Source organism: Epinephelus fuscoguttatus, linkage group LG17 (genome assembly GCF_011397635.1).
Source record: "Epinephelus fuscoguttatus linkage group LG17, E.fuscoguttatus.final_Chr_v1".
Taxonomy (NCBI): domain Eukaryota; kingdom Metazoa; phylum Chordata; class Actinopteri; order Perciformes; family Serranidae; genus Epinephelus; species Epinephelus fuscoguttatus.
Window position 1 is genome coordinate 35,516,215 of NC_064768.1, and position 21,685 is coordinate 35,537,899.

The 21,685-nt window shown below is 41.3% G+C and overlaps 1 protein-coding gene across 1 annotated transcript; it reads right to left on the minus strand.

Moving 5' to 3' along the window:
• Nucleotides 1-1,035: 1,035 nt before the first annotated feature.
• pdik1l (PDLIM1 interacting kinase 1 like) lies at nt 1,036-14,957 on the minus strand. The gene is made up of 3 exons (XM_049602425.1): nt 14,818-14,957; nt 9,887-10,182; nt 1,036-1,779 (listed from the first exon to the last, which is right to left on the minus strand). The coding sequence occupies exons 2-3, from the start codon at nt 10,169-10,171 to the stop codon at nt 1,039-1,041; spliced, it is 1,026 nt and encodes a 341-aa protein (XP_049458382.1). The 5' UTR covers nt 10,172-10,182; nt 14,818-14,957; the 3' UTR covers nt 1,036-1,038.
• Nucleotides 14,958-21,685: the final 6,728 nt, after the last annotated feature.

Genomic DNA, 21,685 nt, shown 5'->3' on the forward strand with positions numbered 1-21,685 from the left:
GAATTATCCTTTAAGCTCTACTCCTAATTAACTGTGTGAAGCACTCTGCAATGAAAATGAAGTGTTTGCGTTTAAGGCTCTATACAAACAAAGGTGACCGGTCTTGCTCGTTATACATTCTGGTATATTGGTTAGGGGTGTGTCTGGGATCAGTCGACTTATCTTTAAGTCTGTAATGGGCAAGAAGAGGAAAAAAGCCAACAAGCACCCGCTGGTTGGTCACTAACTGATAAAATGTCCCCCACCCACACAACCAACGAAGCAGCCCACAGAAAAAAAGTTATCTTTAAGCACCAAAGTCTGGTATTTTTCCCCTCCGAGACGACTGAGCAAAACTGACCACGAGATGTTTGTCTACAAATACCATCATGCTGTATGTTTTTATTACCTGAGCGTTAAGGGCATTCCTGCAATTGATGCCAAAAATAGAATCGAATCTTGATGTAAATATTGAAAAGATTAATGCTGGTGGTCACGTACCAGGCTGAAATCAGTTTGTCAGTCAGGTTCTGTCGAAGCCTTTTAACACTGAGGTGACTGTGTTTTAATCTTGGCCCTTTGGATAAATGTACGCTGTCATGATCACAGGATAATGTCTCATATTGCATTTAGTAACAATTAGCACCGAGTCCAAGATGGTATTTGTAGACAAACTGTGTCACCGTCACTTTGACTTTCTCTTCTAATTGAATCCAGGACTTTGGGGGTCATTCTGCTCTTCCAGCACACTCGAGTGATTCTGTAAGGAGGAAGTGGAAGCTGTGATGTGATTAGCCTGAGACTAAGCTGCAATTTGGAGCAGCAGCAGCAGCGGTGGGTGTCACACCTCTCCCCTCCAATATAAAGACACAGCTCGCAGAGGACTGCATGTGCTTGGACAGTGGATAAAGTTAAGCCATGATACAGACAATGGTTATTCTAATTATTGTTCCCACGTTAAAAAACAATAGTCCCGTTATGTGATCTAAGTGAACAGTAGCTGATGAGATGTGTACATGTGCTTGACCGGCTGAGTCTGTGGTGCCATTTGCTCGTCCATCACGTGTCCCAGTCCAGCTCTCTGCAGGCGATACGAACCAGTCTGAGCTCCAGTTCAAAGGCGTCGGGCCGTTCCTGAGGGTTGGCCGACAGCATCTCCCTGATCAGCTGCTTCATGTGGCTGTTCATGCTCTTTTTCCTGGCAGGGATCAGCAGCTCCATCTTTGGGTTCTCTAACAGGGCCTCCCCTAAGGGTACAATCTCTGAGCCCTGCTGCACGTAGCTCCCCAGCAGCTCCTTCTGAGTCTCCACGTCCACAAAGGTGATGCGCTCCACCATGGCCCAGATAATCACCCCCAAGGCGAAGATATCCGCTTTGGCCGTGTAGTGACCCTCCCAGACCTCCGGGGCCATGTAGAAGTCTGTTCCACACGCTGTGGACAGGAAGCACTTGTTGACGCTGGCCGGCTCCTCGGGGTTGAGCCCAGAGGTGGAGCAGACCTTGCTCAGGCCGAAGTCGGCCACTTTGAGGGTGGGCTCGGTCGAGCCGGCCGGCGTGCAGGCCTGGGAGATGAGGATGTTGTCTGGTTTGAGGTCACGGTGTATGATCTGGTTTCGGTGCAGGAAGGCCAGGGCGCTGCCCAGCTGCAGCATGAAGCTGGTGTTGGTCTTGCGGCTCGGTTTGCGGGACAGCAGGTAGGCGTTCATGTCGCCCCCGTCACAGAAGTCCATAACGAACCACAAGTAATAGGCACAGCACGGGTCGAATGTGATCTCGCCTTTCAGAGACGTCTCCACCAGCTGCAGTAGAATGACAGAAAAAGAGAGTCAACAAGAGACCACAGGTGATGACTGAGGGACAGTTAGCCTCTGCATGCTGCACATGCACAGACAGGCAGAGATCACATTTTTTTGCATCAATTACTGAGGCCAAAAACATTATGATTAACAGTGTAAGCAGGACATTTTCAAGCTTTCCTGATGTCCTACTACTAGAGCTGCTTCTAGAGCTGAAATATAGTAAATTTGCACTTCTGTGTCTGCTGTACATCTATTTGACATATAGAAAGGCGCAAAAAAATCATGCTGCTAATGAAGACAGCAGCGCTGTGATCACAGTAAACACTTAGCACATGAGATAAAATAAAAGTAAGCCACATGTAGTAAGTAACATGTCTGACATCTGTACTTGCAGGAAGTAACAACAAAGATAAGCACTACCTCAAACCCCAACAGACAAAGCTGCGACCAGCAGAACAAAAATGATTATATCACTTAGGTCTGGTGTAGCTTAGATGATTATTGATACAGCGGGAAACAGCTCCACAGTGTGTGGAGGAGAAAATGTCACTCATAACTAAACAAGCAAGGTTGCTCTGGCTTTGTATTCATAACGTGTTGTCTCCCACCTTCCTTTATGGGCCATTTTTTAAATCAAAGCTGCGCGAGAGGCCTCTCATCCTTTATGCCTGCTGCAGAAAGTGAGTTCATTTAGTCTCCCATTCTGACAGCGGACCCCAGACCTGTGAGGTTTCATCCATCTTACATCAAATTAAGATTAAATGGGATGTCGTCGTGTAATATGATAGATGGTGTTTTGTATTTAACACAGAAAAAGCTACAGGTTTGTTAAATGAAAATGTAGACTACTGACAGATACATTTTCTGAGGAGAATTTTAGTGTGCTCGCAGCAGAATATGTTCATTTGGAAAATTTGAAAAGTTAAAATAATGCAAGAAGTTGAAGTGGAATTTGAAACACAATTAAAAAATAAATTAAAATACCAATTCCAATTAAAATAGAAGCACATCAGCTGAAGAGTAAATGTGCTTTCAGACTGCAAGCACCAGTGCGACGGCTGGCTGGCAACATCTGAGTTTTGAATTGACGTCAGTAGGGCGCTACTCCACCGCTGCTGTTCACAGGTACCTTCAACCTTAACAGCCTTTACACCACGGGCTATCAGTTTAGAATAATCTAATCTCATCTACAGCAAACAGTGGTGATTTTGGTAAGCAGTGCCTGCCTGGTTCCCCCTCCCTCAAATGTTTTTTACAGGCTCGTTCATCAAACATTATCACCGTGCTTTCCTGCCAAATTTTCTTGTGGCTGGCAAAAAAAAAAAAAAAATAGACCAGACACTAAAACTATTGCTGCAGATTGTATCTGCCGTCTGTTCTACAAGAAGACCCATGTTGGAGATCTTCTTGGAGAACGTGATCTGTGACGGCATTACCTACCTACACCAAGCATACTAAGGAAGACCATGACTGCTGTGGATGTGGTGTGTGCTCTGTAGGGTTGTCATGAGAACCAATACTTCGGTACCAAGTCAATGCCAACACGCAAAAAAACGTCAGTACCTGGGGGGGTTTTTTTCGGTACTGTAAGTACCGGACACAACTTTGCCCTCAGCAATCCATGTCGATTCCTGTCGGAACTGACGGGGGCAGTATACGCCCATCAGTCTGTGCCAAGGATGAGCACCGAAGAAGAACGCCTGTTCTCCATAGTCTTTGCTAGAAACAATGGCTTTGACAAGTGCTAGAGCTTAGATCGGGCCCAAAAAATCCAGCCCGACCCCACCCGAGCTTACAAAGTGCATGTTCTATCCGAGCCTGGTCCGTCCCTTTAACTGTAATTACGAGCCCGAGCTCGGTTTAAACCCGACTTTTTTTTTAAAGGATATGAACGTGGACATTGAAGGCTGACTCTCGTCTTTCCTTCCATGGCAAGCCTTCGTCACGTGCCTCTTAAATGTCGAGGTTTTGCTGTCATATACCAGCATCACGCTGCAATTGGTACACGTGACGAAGCCAACACACACGTTGTCACCATCAACAACTCACATGTGCTGGAGTCACTACTACCAAAGTCAGGGTAGTAGAAGTCCTGTGTGGAGATATTTTGCATTTGAGGCAGATGAAATCGAGGTAATTATAAACTCGCAAAAAACAGTGTGCAAACGGTGCCTCCGAAGTTTCCAGACCAAAGGAGGAAACACTTCAAACCTGGCTAAACACTTAAAAGACAGACACACTGACTTGTTTTAATAATTCAAGGTGAGTAAGTTTCAATTTCTGGTTTTTTTTTTTTTATTTATTTTCATCGTGTTACCGAATGAGTATTGAGAATCATGGAAATTCACTGGTATTGGTATCGACTACTGAAATTCTGGTATCGTGACAAGCCTAGTGCTCTGAGAGGCAGGAACGCACTCTGTACAGCTATGGTGGATAAATAGATTCATTGGTAATTAATATCCAAAATTACTGAAGTTGTCTTGGATATCTAATAGGTCACACAACATCAGGCTATTTAATATGCTATTGATTAACTCATTTGGCATGTTTCCTACTGGACATTTTGGCCATTGATATTTTCATCCACCAGACAACTACACCTGATACCGACCAAAAGCCAGCACATGCCGCCTAACACAAACTCTGGTTCAAATATCAGTTTTGAAATAAAGTTGAGGGCCACTGAAGAGTAAGATGAGAAGACAAGTGAAAGAAGCTGATGTGTAACTACTGAAAGCAGTTGAAATGTCAGCTAAAGAGTAAGAGACGAATGTAGTTAGAAATGGTTGACATGTAACGACTGAGAGCAGCTCTATAGTTGGTGGCAGACTGACACATCGACACATTTGAAATGTCAATTGAGGATGAAGTGTGAGGGAAACTTGAAGTGTGTGTGCTGTAAATAGCTGGAGTCTCAGTTGGTGTGTGACAGTGACACAAGTTAAACTATGAGTTGATGAACTGAAGAGTGTGACGTGTCAGCTGAGGCCGGCTAATCCACACATTAAAGCTTTTGATGTAAACTGCTTTACAGGCAACAATGTGTCCTGAATATGTGTAGTGGACAATTTCTAGTGGAAACCCTGCTGTAAACAAATGGCTGCAAATTGTCTGACACGCCACTCGCCAAAGAATGAACTACCCAGAAAGAATAGATTCAAATTATCCCACAGTTGGTGCGGTCAGATAACTCTGCCCTATTATCGTTTGTTCTTCTGTAAGCACGTACTGGAACATTACAGAGAAATAAAAAAGAGCTGGAATAAAGGGATTCTGGGAAAGTGTCCAATGCAAGCACTGCAGAAAGCTGAATGAACGGTCTGACAATAGCCCCGCGTGCCGCTGAGAGACTATAATCAGGCACCGGCAGAGTGCCTGTGTGCCCGCCACCAGACAGCAGGGAGGCACTGCGACATGACAGGCTGCAGACAGGTTGAGTAGGGAGGGGAGGGCAGGGGAGGGGAGTCGCCCCCCCTTCAACCTGATAACACGTTCATGTCACCGTGGGGGCATGGAGACCAGGGACAATACAGATCCAACTAGAAACTTCCAGTGCAGCAGCACACACACACACGAATATAAACCAGGATCCATCTGCTTTGTTTTTACTCCAAGTGCCAATATTGATGCTGATATTTTGTGTCTCCATCATTGTAATCTCCAACGCTATTAACTATAATATGTGTTTACACAACAAACAGCTGGCTTGCTGCTGATGATGAACTTTCTGTCACTGGAAAAATCACTGGCACGTTTAAACCATCAGGTCTACATCGTCACAGAAACATCTTGACAAGACATCTTTGCCAACAGCAACATGTCAGCTGTGGTTAGCAGTGAATGGAACAATGAACATCCCTCTTATAATCTAACGTAAGTCAGAGGATATCACGATAAATCAAACAGGCTTCAAATTCATTACAACAAATTAAAGTGTTCATCTATTTTAAGACACGGCAACATGTAGCCAGCCAACAGGTGCTTTTCAAACGGAGCTGCCATCGTCTCTGTGACGTGTGGACAGGAATGTTTGGCCCGATGTCTTGCCAACAAAGACTGAGTGTAAAGATGTTAAAGGGGAACAAGGGCCATTTTAAAATCCAAACATGTTATTCCTGTGGTCTAAGACAATCAAAAAATATTAATAAACATGAACAACTCTCCCAAATCTAAAAACTAGAGAGCTAAAACTTAAATTTGTGATGTCATAGGGTATAAAGCAGGGTTTTCCCTGTGGCGGAGGGCATCTTGACTAGGGATAGACCGATATGGATTTTTTAGGGCCGATGCTGATACCGATTTTTTTCCATCACCCTTAGCCAATGACCGATTATGGACTGCCGATTTTCTTGAGCCGATATTTGGGGCCGATACTGCTTTTGCTCCCTCAATTTACATCAAAAAAATGACACAATGATAACAAATATTACAGGTCTCAAGTTTAAAATAAGAAACATTTATTGAACAGTAAAAAATACTAAAAAAAAGATGGAAAGTTGAGGTAGAACAGGTAGAATATTATTATTATTATTATTATTATACATTCAAATAAAAAAAAAGAGTTCAGTGCTCTTAAATCTTCCAGTAATGTCTTTATAAAATAAACAAATATTTAAGCTGAAGCATAAATAAAACAACAACTACTGTACACAGTAGGATTCAACAGCTTTGTTCAACTTAACCACATACTTTCAAATGAAAAAAGTGCCAGGGAAAAATAAATCCGCGAACCCACGTGTGTATCGGCCGATGCCGATACAAGTAAAAAACTCAAATATCGGCCCGATATATCGGCCGGCCGATGTATCGGTCTATCCTTAATCTTGACAGCTGTACTTTTCGATTCTATTAAATATGAAAGGAGGCTGAAAATCACAGGACATGTCTGTTCTGATGATACAAGTCAGCGGTCCTGAAATGTGTTTCTCTTCTAGGTATCTGCAGGTTTCAGTAAGTTAAATTTAAGACTTTTTAATACCTTTTTAATGCCACCTTGAATGGAATTTAAGACCGAAAAAACTATAAATATAAGCGATGATTGGGGGATCCCGCTGTACTATAACCAGTGCTTAATTTGTAAAATAAGAAGTAGGGGAACACTTTGGGCCTCTAAGAGAGCAGTGTTCCCCCACTCCCAAAAGTGGGATACCAGTGAAAGTATTACGGTTCTGAGTAGTAGCAGGATACCACAGCGGAAATGAGGCAGATGTGCCTTTTGTCATTTATAAAAAGATAAATCACTTTTCTATAATACATCAATGATATTTCAGTGGAATAAATTACTTATTGACTTATTCATACTTCAAAAACAGCATCAATGAGTGATTAACATAGGGGGGGATCAAAATAAAATAAATAAATGAAATAAAAATCAACCAGCCACCCTCCTCCCCTAACAGTCCCTTCATAAGTAAAGAACAGTCCCTAAAGTGCGGTGAGGTTTGTGGACCGTTACCTGCCACAGAGAGAAATGTGAACGGCTCGTTTCTCCTCTGACACGCCACATACTGTGTGCCGCCACGGCTCAGTTGTCCAGGTACTACTGGGCAGTCATGACGCCAACGAAAAAGGAAATTAGGCTACTGGACCTGGAGTCGGACTTCTCTGTCGCCGGTAAGCCATTATTTTGTGCCGTGGAGCCGCCGTAGGCTATTTGACCGCGGTATTCCTGTCTGTGACCCCCGTTCAACCCACAACCAGCAGGATTCGCCTTTCGTTTCTGCTGCTGGTTGAAATCTGTACTCGCACAGCGTGCTGAATGATTTATTTTGCTTGCACAAAACTATTTATAGTCGCAAATGCGAGTAAAATGCTCGCACATAGAGCTCTGTGGAAAGCAAATCACTGCCGACAAGTAAAAAGAAATAAATAATAACTTTCACTACTCAAAGATACTCACATGTCTGGAAAACAAACCACTACAGCAGCATATTGAGTGCCAGGTGGCCAGCGCAGCCGTTAAGCCCTTTTCACACAGAGCCGACGAACCCATTCATTGTGTATGTGCTACCGCCAGCGCGCCCCATTATTGGATGCCGCATGGACACTCACAGAAAAGTACCGCGAGAAAAAAAAAAGAAAAGAAAGAAAGTCAGATTAAATATTCCTGCCACAACAATTTTAAGACCTTTGAGTAATGAATTTAAGACCAATTTAAGACATTTCTCATGAATTTAAGACATTTTTAGGCCTTAATTTTAGATACATGAATTTAAGACTTTTTAAGACTTTTCAAGGATCCGCTGATACCCTGCTATAATACACATTCTACATCTCGGAGGCGACGTCTTTCCACATACGGGCTTCCTTTGCCTTTCAAATGGGGCAGAGCTCCATGGGAAACTGTAGGAGAGACACAGCCTGAGGGGGACGGGATCTGACACAACACCGGAGGGAGAAGCAGGTCCGTGGAGCTGTGCACCGGACGAAAAAACAAGCGCGTTGCACCGAATGCGCACCACTACGACGTCGCTTTGGGTTGTGAGCGCGCATGATGCGATCTACATTGAAAGGAATGGGTTTGTGTGAGCAAAAGATGCTACATCATTGTCTATGGAGCAGCTCCAGACTTTACACTCTATGACATCACAAGTTTGAGACTTACTCTCTGATTGACTGAACGTTAGGAAGCCATGGAAACAACATACTGTAATTATCATTATAGATGGTGTTCCCCTTTAACAAGATCTGCTTTTCACAGGGGTCTAAGCAAACGGTCTTAATGTTGCAGTACACAGACATCACGGTTCGGTTCACGACCCCGGTTTAGAAATTCTGTACAAATTTGGTGTAGCAGGAGGATATAACAAATGCATGAGGATGTGTTTCTGTGTGTTTATGTTTATTTTAACCAGACATTGAATTCAATGGCAACCGTTTCTGTACATGTACTGGCTTCATGAATTCAAGGCAAATGATGATTTTGTGAGTCATATCCTTTACAAAAGATGAGTAGCCAGTCAATGTTGCAGTGGCTTGTTAGCACTATTGGCTTACCTAATTAGAAGACAGTAGACTTATCAATTTAAATATCAAAATCAAATATAACTTACAAATAAAAAAAATCGAACAGCGACACAACACTAAACAGCACTGCAATATGTGCATCCCTGTCAGACAGTACTCTTCATGCCTCATTAGGACTAGGTAATGTAGATTAAATCAATACTGTATGTAGGGCACTGATCAGATCATCATGATGGACGCCATTCTCACAGAGACAGTTTTGATGGAGTGAAAACAGGCAACAGAAAACTAAACTAGAGCTAAATTATCTTCAGTCTGTATTGTGTCTGGCTGCTCTGGTCCAGAGGTTTCACTGCTAACTGGATCTTATCACTCCAAAGCTTCACTGAGAATAATCAGGTTTCTCTTTCGTTTTCTTCAGTGTCAAAATGACCCGGTGATTGTTGTCTGTGCATCCATGGGTGTAACGACAACAGGAACTGGTTATAGCTAATGCAGCGTACTTTAATGTTGACAATTTGCCAAAATGCAAACAAAGACACTGACAGACTTTGAAATCTCCTGCTGCGATATATGGTCATAATCACATGCATGCAGGAGCTTCAAGTGGATTATTCCAGTTTTACTTCTGTGGATTTAAACTGAAAGAAAAGTCCTGTGCTTAAACAAAACGTACAGAAGAAAGATCTGTCCAGTGTGCAAAGCCACAGGTCCTAATCTCAACATTAGCCATATTATTATTATCCATTCATAGACAGTGTTAACCATCAGCAGGGGATAGAGGATATTACTAATCTAGAACTAACCTGTCCACTTGTGTGACGCTGATCTGCCTACAAAGCTGTAAGCTACATCCTGTGACATTTCCTGCACACAATTTAAAGTCAATCAGTTCTCTTTCCTGGAAGGCTTTTACTGTGACGTAGCTGCAGGAGGTGTTGAGTGTGTTCTTCACCAGCACAGTAACACCACTCAAATGAAGTAAACCAATTCACCACTCTAATAAATGAAGTAATCGATAGCTGGCACCATCAACATTGTTTTAAAGCTTGTACGTATCATCTTCACTCTTCAACATCACCTCAGGTTTACTGTTAAACCACAGCACACTGTCCCCAACCAAGTGATGTGTCCTCACCTCCAGGTAGAGTGGGGAGCTGGAGCCGTGGTTCATCCTCTGAGCCAGCTGGTCCCGCTGCAGGATGCACTCCTCCAGGTGGATGACGTTTGGGTGCTGGCTTTGGATGCTGCTGAGAGCCCAGAACTCCCGCAGGGCGAGCTCCACATTCTCCGGAGAATGGCAGCGGATCTTCTTCACCGCCACCCGGGCGCCTGTGCGCTTCACCACTGCCTCATAGACCACGCCGTAACTGCCACGCCCCACCTCCTGGATCAGCTCGTACTTCGGCTGGCTGCTTACCATCCTAGTCCTCACTGTGGGCAGAAAACACGGGCTTAGCTTTTTAAAGATGCTGTTAACTTTCTCTGTGGCTCTCACACTTGTTAGACACTAAACAAACAATTTTAGGATGGATGAATAATTAACGTACATCTTTTATTATCCTTAAAACCGTTATTGGGCTAAATTATGTTAAGTTCAGTCAGCACCAGAGGAAAGGTTATGGTGTTACCTACACAAATTTTTTACCCTGGCTTCAGCGGCCACTTTGGGACATCTGAGACTCAGCTTTGTGTTTCATCAGTATAAGTTCCACTCCAGCAGCCTGAGATCATCATCCATCAGTTACTGCTGCACCTCATTAGACTCAGCTGTTTGAACTTTGTCGGGCTTAGCGGTAATTACCGTTTGCCGCAGCCTCTTTGATGACGCTGCCAACAGTGGACACAGCGTTTAACATATTTTCAGTCCTAATAAATGTACAGACTGATTCAGACTTTTGTCAGGTAGCCTATTTCTTAGCACAGTGATCATTAGGGATAGGTGTCAGTCTGGTGCCAGACCCAACTAGTCGATTAAGTGCTGCTACACTCAGACATCAGCATGAGAAACACCAGTGGGTTAAAGATATGATGAAGATACTCAGAGGAAAATGGGAGGAGTTTGGACTGGCATGCAAGACTAACCAGCAGTTCTGATCAAGCACACACATACACACTAGCACAGACAGTATGTACGAGCTTCAAACACATTTGCACTGGCTGGATGTGTTCTCGCTAGGCTGAACGAGAGAGGTGCGTGTGTGTGTTTCAGAATGGAGATGAGGTTAGGTTAACTGGTGACTCTAAACTGTCCCTAGGTGTGAATGTGAGTGTCAATGGTTGTCTGTCTCTATGTGTCAGCCCTGTGATAGTCTGCTGACCTGTCCAGGGTGTACTCTGCCTCTCACACAATGTCAGCTGGGATAGGCTCCAGGTCTCCCATGACCCAGTGCTAGGATACGCAGATAAGGATAATGAATGAATGAATGTCACTGGTTCGTTTTTATCAAGTGAGCTGTTCTGTTTTAAAGGATGTGTAAATTAAAAATAAGATTTAGTTACTGAGAATGATCTTCTGATATATGCAGTTTATCATAGAATGAATTTGGCTCAATTTCAACTACTTTACGAACCCCAAATTTAACTGTTGTTAACACCAGTGTCCTATGATACAGCACAGGACTCACGTCTGCTGTCTGGACATGACTTGTTAGCAGGCAGCCTCACATCTTTTCTAAGGGAATGTGTCATTCAGTGTATTTGGCATTTCACCAGACTCTACAGTCCCCAGCAATGACATACTGGAAATCACCCTTGAAAGCCAACATTATTCTCCTTTTGCTCCCTCTTGTGGACTAGTAAACCTGACATCTTCCCCCAGCCACAAAATAAATTTCCCTTTTTCTTGAGCCACACACTCTCTATTAAAATCCCAATAACTTTCCTGGCCTGTAATCAAACTCCTCAGTACATCTGAATATTAAAACAAACAGACCAAGCTGCTCCCCAACACTGCACACTTGACTGGCATCCTGGGGGAAGAAGGTGGGTGGTATTTTAATAGATCCTTGACATGTGTTCTGGGTCCCTGGAGCAAAAACACATCTTTTTTTTTAACTAATAAACACAACAGCATCTCTTATTATCATTCAGTGTGATGGCAGAGCACATTATGAAAGAGCAGCAGGAAACTCACCCACTGAAAGAACACAATGAGGAAACCTACACACACCTCCTGCAGACTTTAAGCACCTTTACAGAGCAGCGTGTCCAAGATGACCACCACACAAACCCCTCACACATCTCCATCACACCACAGTGAAACTGACACCACGTTTCACAAATTGGTGTCAGTTACAGCGTTATTATGTTACCATGTAGAGGTGTTTATGACTGCATGTCCCTGCACCTGCACCTCACACCAACATGTAAAGCATCCCAGACATCGCTGTGCCACTGAGGCTTATACGCTGATGTACGACAAGCAGTTTACATTGAAACTGGGAAGTGTGGAAAGGACACACCTTACAAGACGAGGTCAAGACATGCCAACAGTTACACTCCTCTTTATTATGTAGTTACATAATCCACATCCACCTGCCAGAGCAGAAAATAGCTCCAGGGCTGCAACTAATGATCGCTTTCATAACCAGGTATTCTATTAAAAGAGAACTACGTCCATTTTCAAGATTCATGTGTGTTATTCGTATGGTTGAACGCCTCGTAATGTGCCTGCAAAATTCCTCCCCTCCACAATATTTCGGTCACAAATTTGCTTTGGGTATGTCAAAAAGATTTAACTCTTGTTGTGGATTTCGGAGAAACATGACAGTGTGCTAGCTTAGCTAACAGGCTGCTAACTAGCTAACAGGCTACGTCCTTCATTTCAGTTGCCTGGTGATTGTCAAGTGAGTCTGTATGATTAAAAATATTTATCTACTTTGAACACACTGTAAATCTGAGTAGTGTTATTCTGCTAAAATATAGTTAAACATTATATACAGTCAGATTGTCATTACAACTCGTTCGGCCGTTCATATGTCTTTTTAATTAAATATTTCACGAAATACTGGATGGTGGAAAAACGGACAAAATTAGCCTCTCCGACCATGACTACAGTTAGTTTCTAGGTATCTACCCATCCGTAAAGAAAGAAATGCACTTCCTTGCACAGGACACTTGATGCATCATCTGTTTATTTACGCATCTACAGACACTAGTCACATACGTAAGTGGAAACAAGGCTTAAGACAGTTTAAAATATGAGTAAATATTGGACAACTCCCTCCTAAATCTAAAAACAGTGTGCTAAAACTCAAATTTGTGATGTCACAGTGTGTTGAGTCTGGAGCTGCTCCATAGACAACGAATTGGTAAAGATGTTAAAGATGACAGTGAGAGCACCCAGGAGAGTGTTCTGAGTATATGGGAACATTTTCTGTTTCAGTATTGAGACACTACGATAGAGTAAAGCTCATTTGGGTATAAAGTAGAAAACAAACATCCCATTCATTGTCTATGGAGCAGCTCCAGACTTTATACTGTGTGACATCACAAGTTTGAGACTCACAAATATTGATCAAACTTTCCTAGGTCATGGAAATAAGATACTGGAATTCTTAATTTAGGTGGTGTTCCCCTTTAAGTTTTCCAGCAACTGATTAAGATAGTTAAGCATTTTGTTAAGACTAAATGTGAAGGAAAACAGATGTCTATACATTTGTGGAACTACAGTCTACAGTTTTTATTCATCACTGATGCTTTTATTTATTTTACATTTTTAACTATGGTTTTATTCCATTTTACTTCATGCTGCCACTTTCAGATAAGTTTCTCTTTGTTTTTTTTTCCTATGTCTAAGTGCTATTGTTTTACTCAGCTACACTGTAAACGAGGTCTCAGTGTATTTCAGAGTTAAAATAAAGGTTGAATGAAAGAAAGAGCTGATTATTTCCATCGCCCATTAACCTGATTATATTGTAAATTCATTATTATGTGCAAGGTGACAACTTTAAACTGCTTGTCTCATCCAAACAACAGTCCAAAACCCAAAGATATCCAATGTGCAATCACATAATGTAGATAATAGCAGAGTATCACATAAAAATATAATATATAACAAGCAGGAAACTGAGTGTTTCCCTTGTGACTGAATAATTGTTCCAGCATTACTTTGACTTCTACACAAACACAGCATTAATAGTAGTTATCATTATTCATTAATAATTTCAATACACTGTGGTAAACAAAAGCCTCACAAAAAACTACACTGAGTGTTGGTTTGGCCAATTCAATGGCACATGTCATATATATGTGGCACATGTTACATAACATTACATCTGCTGGCTATGAGGAGTGGGACCTCTTTTTATTCAGACAGTCTTTTTAAGTTGAATTATTAAAACTACTTAACTGCTGTTTTCAATAATAAACAATAAGCATGAGCAGAATATAAAGACACTTTAACCACACTCACAGTGGACAACTATTCACTGACAGTTCAAACTCACCCCAGCACCTGCCTGTACGTGGCTACCCACTGGACAAATCACAAAACTTCATTTTAATATAGGTGTACACTTGACACTGGCAGATTTAGTGATGAGAAACATCCCCAAAAAAGTCCGAAGCGAAACGCTGCCCCTGTGACAGAGAGAGTGATAGCCCAGCATGCTAACGGGCTAATTAGACATCCACTGGGCTGATTGGCTAACAGGCTAACAGCTATGTGGCCTGGCCACCGTCAGCTAACGATGTTGTTGGTTAGCTAACGTTAGCTAATCACGTTAACAGCAGCTAACAAAGAGTCCAGCTCGCGCCAGCACAGCCGACACATACAAGCTAACTGTTCACCTCAGATTCAAACCTCACACAAGTCCGCTGCTCCTGAGCGGTGCTAGCGCGAGGGCACGGAGGAGGCACGCATGATAAGCACTGGGTATTGACAGTTTATTGTCCAGCGTGTGTATGTGTGTGCGCGCGTGTATGTGTGCGTGTGTGTGTGCCATCAAGAATCCAACCAGATTCCCCAAAACACACCTGCGAGCCGAGTGGACAAGTCGCCACAGCGCGCGAGACAATAGTGCAGATGTAGAGGAGGGTGCAGAGTTGTCATGTCTGCGCTCTCACCTGTGAGTCGTCTCTCTGGGGTTCATTTGTTGTCTTCCTCACTCTCCCTGGCAGCCATTACCGCCGCACACGTTCTGCTCGCACAGTCACACCAAGGAGGTTTTGTCAAACACTGGACGTGAGCGCGTGCAGCTGCTGTGCGGTGCTGCGCAGCGGCGGCCAGGCTGAGGCGACTTCCGGTGACCCGTTTCAAAATAAAAGCCCGTTTGCTGAGAACAATAAAACTTTAATTCATACTTTTCTAAATTCTCAGACAGAGAGAACAGCTGTAATTTTTGTAACACAGACCCAGAATCTCTTATACATTTATTAAATTATTGCAGATATTCAAATTCCTTTGGTCTCATCTAAAAAACTATATATTGTGTAAAACTAATAATAATAGCCTACTGAAATTAGCTGCAAAAATGTAATTTCATATTTTGACTTTGTTGTGAACTTACACAAATGTAGAATAGTAAAAATCACCCCAAACTTTACTGCTTTTACGCATGAATGTGAGGAATATCTGAACCCTCAAACTTATTAATGCAAAAAAATATATATATATGAAAACTCTAGAATTATATAATAATTTCTTTAAGGAGGAATAATATGTATGTTTCTGTTTGTTTTTCTTTCTGTCTACCTGTTTGTTTGTTTGTTTTTTCATTTTTATTTTGCACATAACAAAGTTATCATGTTTTCATGATGTCGGCGATACCTTTTATTAGGCCTACTTATTTATTTGAATATGTACTTATATTTGTGTAAACGCAAGGAGTACATGTCTGCTGTTTTGTGAATCTCTATACCTTTCAATAAAGTTTTGAAGAAAAAAAAGAGAGGACAATAAATCATGATCTGGCATACTAATATTTTTATAATGTCTAAACATTCACTATCTGGAAATATGGAATATATCCAAAATTTAAAATTAAAACCCTAATCTTCAGCTGCAGCACCATAACAAGTTTCCACAGGAATTACATTACTGTCATTCAATTATTATTATTATTATTATTATTATTATTATTATTATTATTAACATACATTTAATAAATATATCTGAAGCAAATAATTGATGATCAATTTTATTTTATTGTGTACTAATAATATATATGTATTCAACATGAGGGTTGCAGGTAATACAATCAGTGTTGGGAAGTAACTAGTTACATGTAATTGAGCTCTGTAGCCTAATTAAAATACAAAATAAATCAATATTAAATTGTAATCAGTTACTGAGAAACAATTTGTAATTAAATTCTAGTTACTAATCAAAATGTTAGTGATACAAACTGGTTACATCTGAAGATGTTCTTTCAGGTAAATAAAAAACATTATTTCTGTCACTTTGCAAATTATCGTCGAAGAAGATCGTTGACTTTTGGCATATTTACAACGCCAGTCATCAAAGCTAAAACTAATTTAAGTGCAACACTTTTTATCTTTATTGCCCACGTTAAAACATTTGTCACAAAAGTAATCAAAAAGTAATCAAATGTAATAAATGTCATTACTTTGATAAAATAATTAAAATAGTTACATTACCTATTACATCTTTACAAGGTAACTAGTAGTAAATTAAACTAAATTATTTCACACCACACTTGCTTGTTTTTACAATTATATAACTTTAACAATTTCATGAGTTCTTTTTCCTATTAGTGTAAAACCATATTTTGAAGGGCAATGACAGCACTTCCGGCCTCACCCTTAGCTGAATGTGTCCAGCTTTATGAGACTCCCCATGTCTGTGTCAATAGGCAGCCAGGCAGTACAATGCGGACGCCCTCTGCCCTCCCCTCAGACCCCTCAGACCGAACTGTCACCGACAGGGGGTGGACACAATAAAGTGAACACCTGCGCTGACCTATAAACGCCATTCTTGATGAAACTTATAATTTGACTTTTTTTTAATTTTTTTTTTTAAGATAATGACAGATGTGTAATATGTGGAAGGCCCACTTAACAATATTTCCATTTATTTATTCCTCCACAGTTAAAAATCTCTGATCCGACATCGCCACAGGTCTATTCCAGAGCGTAAACACAAGAAACAGGTCAATAAAACACAAATCTTCAATTCTTTAAAGATCTTTAATTTTCCATTGTATTGCAGCACAGTTTGTTTGGGATGACACTGAAAGACAAACTTAATAATTGAGTTAAATAACCCTACAATATGTGTTCAGCACAACCCTGAGTAGACCCACTAAGTAAAGATTAGATTTACACCCAAAGACAACATGGCCATTCTTCATCAGAACATTCTTCATCTGTACAGTTAACGGTCAGAGACTCAAAAATGGTGGGTGTGTCTGCTCTGGTGGGTAAAGATAGGCGATGGGTGTCAGTTTAAATAATGCAAGTGAACATCGTATCTGTGTTTTCATCAGGTCTTTTTGTGTCTCGCTATTTCCTGAAAACAAGACTTCTTTCAAAAGCCCCACTTTGGTCTCACGTAGAGCACGTCTCATTATATCGGCAGCAACAACAGGCATTAAGATACTAGAAAAAATATAGCGTAAGGTCAATGAGGTAGCACACATCACAATAAAAAAGCAAAATAGAAAAAGTAATAAATACTTGAACAGACCACTTCATAAACAAAAAATATACATTACATACAAAACTGTTTTTTGGACACGCTGTTCACAAGCTGTCCAAAATCACACCTGAGGTAGACTTGTATAGATTTGTGACAAGAAGAGTTCTGTCTTGTTCACACATGAGAAGGAATACAAACTACAACAAAACAAGACAAAACACTGGGACTGAAGGAGAATATTATACATGATAGATCAGACACTGCATCATGGTGAGCTCAGGCATCATGAGCCTTAATGATGATCTGCAGGTTATTGATGCTCTTAAACATCCTTTGTGCTGTGGCATCAGGTCCCAGTCCCATTAGCTAATCTATTCATCTACTCGTTATCATGCAGACACATCATAAATATTAATATACCTGAAAAAGACGATGAATATTTACAATAAAAACAACATCATGGTGACGTTTAAAATATAGTGTCTGTGATGAACTGTGTTAATTTTTATTCATTTATTTTCTGAGACAACTTTTCGGTGCTGGTGGGTTTTTCTTTTCTTTTTTTATTTATTTTTTGTTGTTTTTTCACTTTGGACAGAGCCAGACTTGCCATTTCCTTCTGCTTCCTTGCTTTATGCTAAGCTAAGCTAAGCTAAACAGATCTGGGCTCCAGCTGCGTGGGCTTTCTTGATGCACAGGTATGAGAATAATATTGATCTTCTTATCTCACACCCGTAAAGAAGGGATGTCAGTAAACTATTTTTTCAATGCTATAAATGGCGAGCGTGTGTTAAGACTCTGACCCTAACCCTAACACAGATGCAGTAGCTCATGAGCTAGCTAACTGGCTAATCTACTGAGCTAACTCAGTGGGCCAGGTAACTACCAAAGGTGGGACCGAGTCATTGCTTTGCAAGTCAAAAGTTAGTCAAGTCAAGTCAAGACAGTCAAGTACCAATTCCTAAACTTGTAATGTCAAGTCTTGCACTTGTCATAATGTGGTCTTCACCTGATCACCTAATGTAATGTCATTTTAACAAAAGAGTAAAGCATATTCAACTTACAGAAATCGTGAATGCTTTTTAAAACAGTAGGTGTACTTATTTGTGAAAACAAATTTGTTGAAAGCCTCCCTGTTTGAAAATTTTGATCTGCATGTTCTGCATATTGCAATTCAATTTTTGTTGGCCACCACTTAGATTTAACACACGAACAAATTTATCTTTATATCAGATTCAGGGTCTTGTTCAGGAGTGGGGGTTGAACCGAGCATGAGATCGATCGGCAGTTTGGTGTGCCTTATGCAGTGATGCAGGAGCTGAATCAGTCTGTCATGGTGAAGAGGGAGCTGAGCCGGAATGCTTTCAATTTACTGGTCCACCTACGTCCCGACCCTCACCTATGGTCATGAGCTCTGGGTAGTGACTGAAAGAATGAGATCACAGATACAAGCGGCCAAAATGAGTTTCCTCCGTGGGGTGGCTGGGCTCAGCCTGAGATAGGGTGAGGAGCTCCGACATCCAGAGGGAGCTCGGAGTAGAGCCGCTGCTCCTTCGCATCGAAAGGGGTCAGTTGAGGTGGTTCGGGGATCTGATCAGGATCCTCCTGGGCGCTTCCAGTTAGAGATGTTCCAGGCACGTCCCACTGGTAGGAGGCCCCGGGGCAGACCCAGAACACACTGGAGGGACTACATATCTCATCTGGCCTGGGAACACCTTGGGGTCCCCCAGGAGGAGCTGGAAAGCGTTGCTGGAAAGAGGGACATCTGAGGTGCTTTGCTTGGCCTGCTGTCCCCGCGACCCGTCCCCAGATAAGTGGATGAAAATGGACGGATGGATGGAACAGATTTTTCCGATTGGCACACATGAAAGTTGACGACTTGTCCAAACAAAGTGGATCTGGAGAGTTAGCCAAAGTGTTGCCTTGCTAGGAGTGATTAGCGTTGACTCAGGAAATGAAGGGAAATTAACTGAATCGTGGTGCACTTTTTAAATAATGAAATTGTTAATCTTGGGCTTGGGTGAAGGTATCACATATTTTCAAGTCAAAAGGCTCAAGTCAAAGTGAAGTCACAAGTCATTGGTGTTAAAATCCAAGTCATTAATCCAAGTCATGTGATTTGGGTCCACACCCCTGGTAACTACTCTGTTTAGGCTCCATAACAGCAACTTTAACCTTTTGAAATACTACCAGAAAAAACTGCTGCTTCTCTCCTCTACAGCTGGTTTTTATATAGCATGACAACATTTCTGCAGTCCCACTCCACTGTAGCTAAATATCTTAAAACGGCATCACATCATCTGTTTGACCACTTGTCTACGTGTCAAATAGGTCCACATTAGCAAAGCACAAACCCTACCAAGAAATCATACTGAAGCATGCACAGTGTAAAAGGGTGCTCAGTATGGACGGTTCCTTTAAGTCATGTAACGCTGTCACAGTGCTTGCTGCTCTGTGGTGTATGGCAGACAATGACACTGTGAAAGTGCACGGCTCATTTGGCAGTTAATGCCGTGGGTCCTCCAGCACACCAACACAGTAAATAACTTAAACATCCAGACACATCCTCAAAGACACGAGGTCAAAAAAGTTCTCCCTGAGTTCAAAAATAAAATAAATGCAGTCTGAGGTTACTGAGAAACCATTACATTCACAAATATAAACATGAAACACTGGAATGTTGTTTTTTCTGTGTCATGACAATGCAGTTAATTTGCAAAATGATACCGTCAGTCAACTGTAAAAGAGGTGTCAGAGTCTGTCCAAAAGCTGTGACATCCTTAGTTTTGATTGGTACAAAGATGTTTCTGAATCACAGCACAGGATCAAATGAGCTGTCAAACGTCTGAATAAATAGTTAATATAAAAAAAATAATGTCTATATACATTCATCCCCTTCACTAAAACGAGTGAGGACAGATCTCAGCTACTTCCTGCTTCACCTACAACTTTCAAATACAATAAATGAGCAACTACTGTTAATGTGAAAATATCCCTGATATACGTGTGAACATTCAGATTAATACTGTTTAGCAGACAAACTCTGCTGTACAATCAACACTGGTCTTGCATATAAGTTTAAGTGACGAAATGGCAACTTGGTAATTAGAGTAAGACGTAAACTTCACCACAACTACAGACAAAGTAGAATCATTTTTCAAGAGCATGTGTGTGGTGAAATGATGTTGTTTTTAGTGGAGGTTATGGCACTTATGTTGTGACATTCACTTTTCACTATAATACCTGAAAATGTTTTTCCATAAAGGCGGACGCAAATGTTTTTAGCAAAATATTTGGCAGCGCAGGACATGTTGTCACGCTTACATTCACATGGTGGATTGTTTACCTTATTATTTAAGTTTAGTAATTAAAAAAAATATTGGCAATTTACAGCAGAGTCTAAGAGACACTTTTTTTTAGGATTTAGGATTACAATAATATTTTGAGGAGAAGATGTAATTATGAATAAAAACATTTCAGAAAAGGTTTTGATTTTCAATGGAATTTTACAAAAATAAAAATGATATACAAAAAATGTATATTTTGGGGGGGGAAAGAGATGTTTACCACAGCTATTCTCACTATTTACTACTCTTATATTTTTGACTTCTCAAATGTTTGGATTATTTTTTTTATTTCCCTGCAGTGACGCTAATACTCTGTGGCACCACTTTATCTCACTTCAAAAACAGGGTATTATCAGCACGTTACAATCTAGTCAGACCTTGTTTTATGTTAAAGCTTTAGAAGAAATATTAACAAGTTTGTTGAATTTGCTAATCAAGCTAACTCGTGGCTAATCTAACTGGTTAGCAAAGTGGATAAAGCTATTTGTATACGTGTTAAAGGTCCTTACAGTAGCTAACAACGTAAAGGAGCTGTATGTGAAATTCAGAGCGTATGAGTTGTCAACATGGAGGTGGTGAGGCCGGCAGTTAGCAGCTAATGATGCTAACTCCATAAACAGTGCTAAACAACGGCAACAGTGCTAACAGAGCTAACAGTGTTGAGGGAACCAGAGGGTGGGCTCTAATCTATTGCAACAGTATCGTCCCGATATAAGCCTCTCTATAGCCCCTTTTACACTGCCAGATTTTCCACGAATGTTGGGCCAATTTGCCGGCCAGCTGCGACACACAGAGCCGGATTGGCGAGTTGATCCGAGGCGCCCGATTTTCTGCCTTGTAGGGTAGACATATTGGCGGAATCCTTTAAGTTTAAACAGACTGAGGCGGCCTTCCACAACAGGAGGAGCTGTTGATGACGCCGCATTTGCAACCCACTGGCGGTGGATAAACAGGAAACAGCTGATAGCAGGAATTAGCAAGCAGCTAG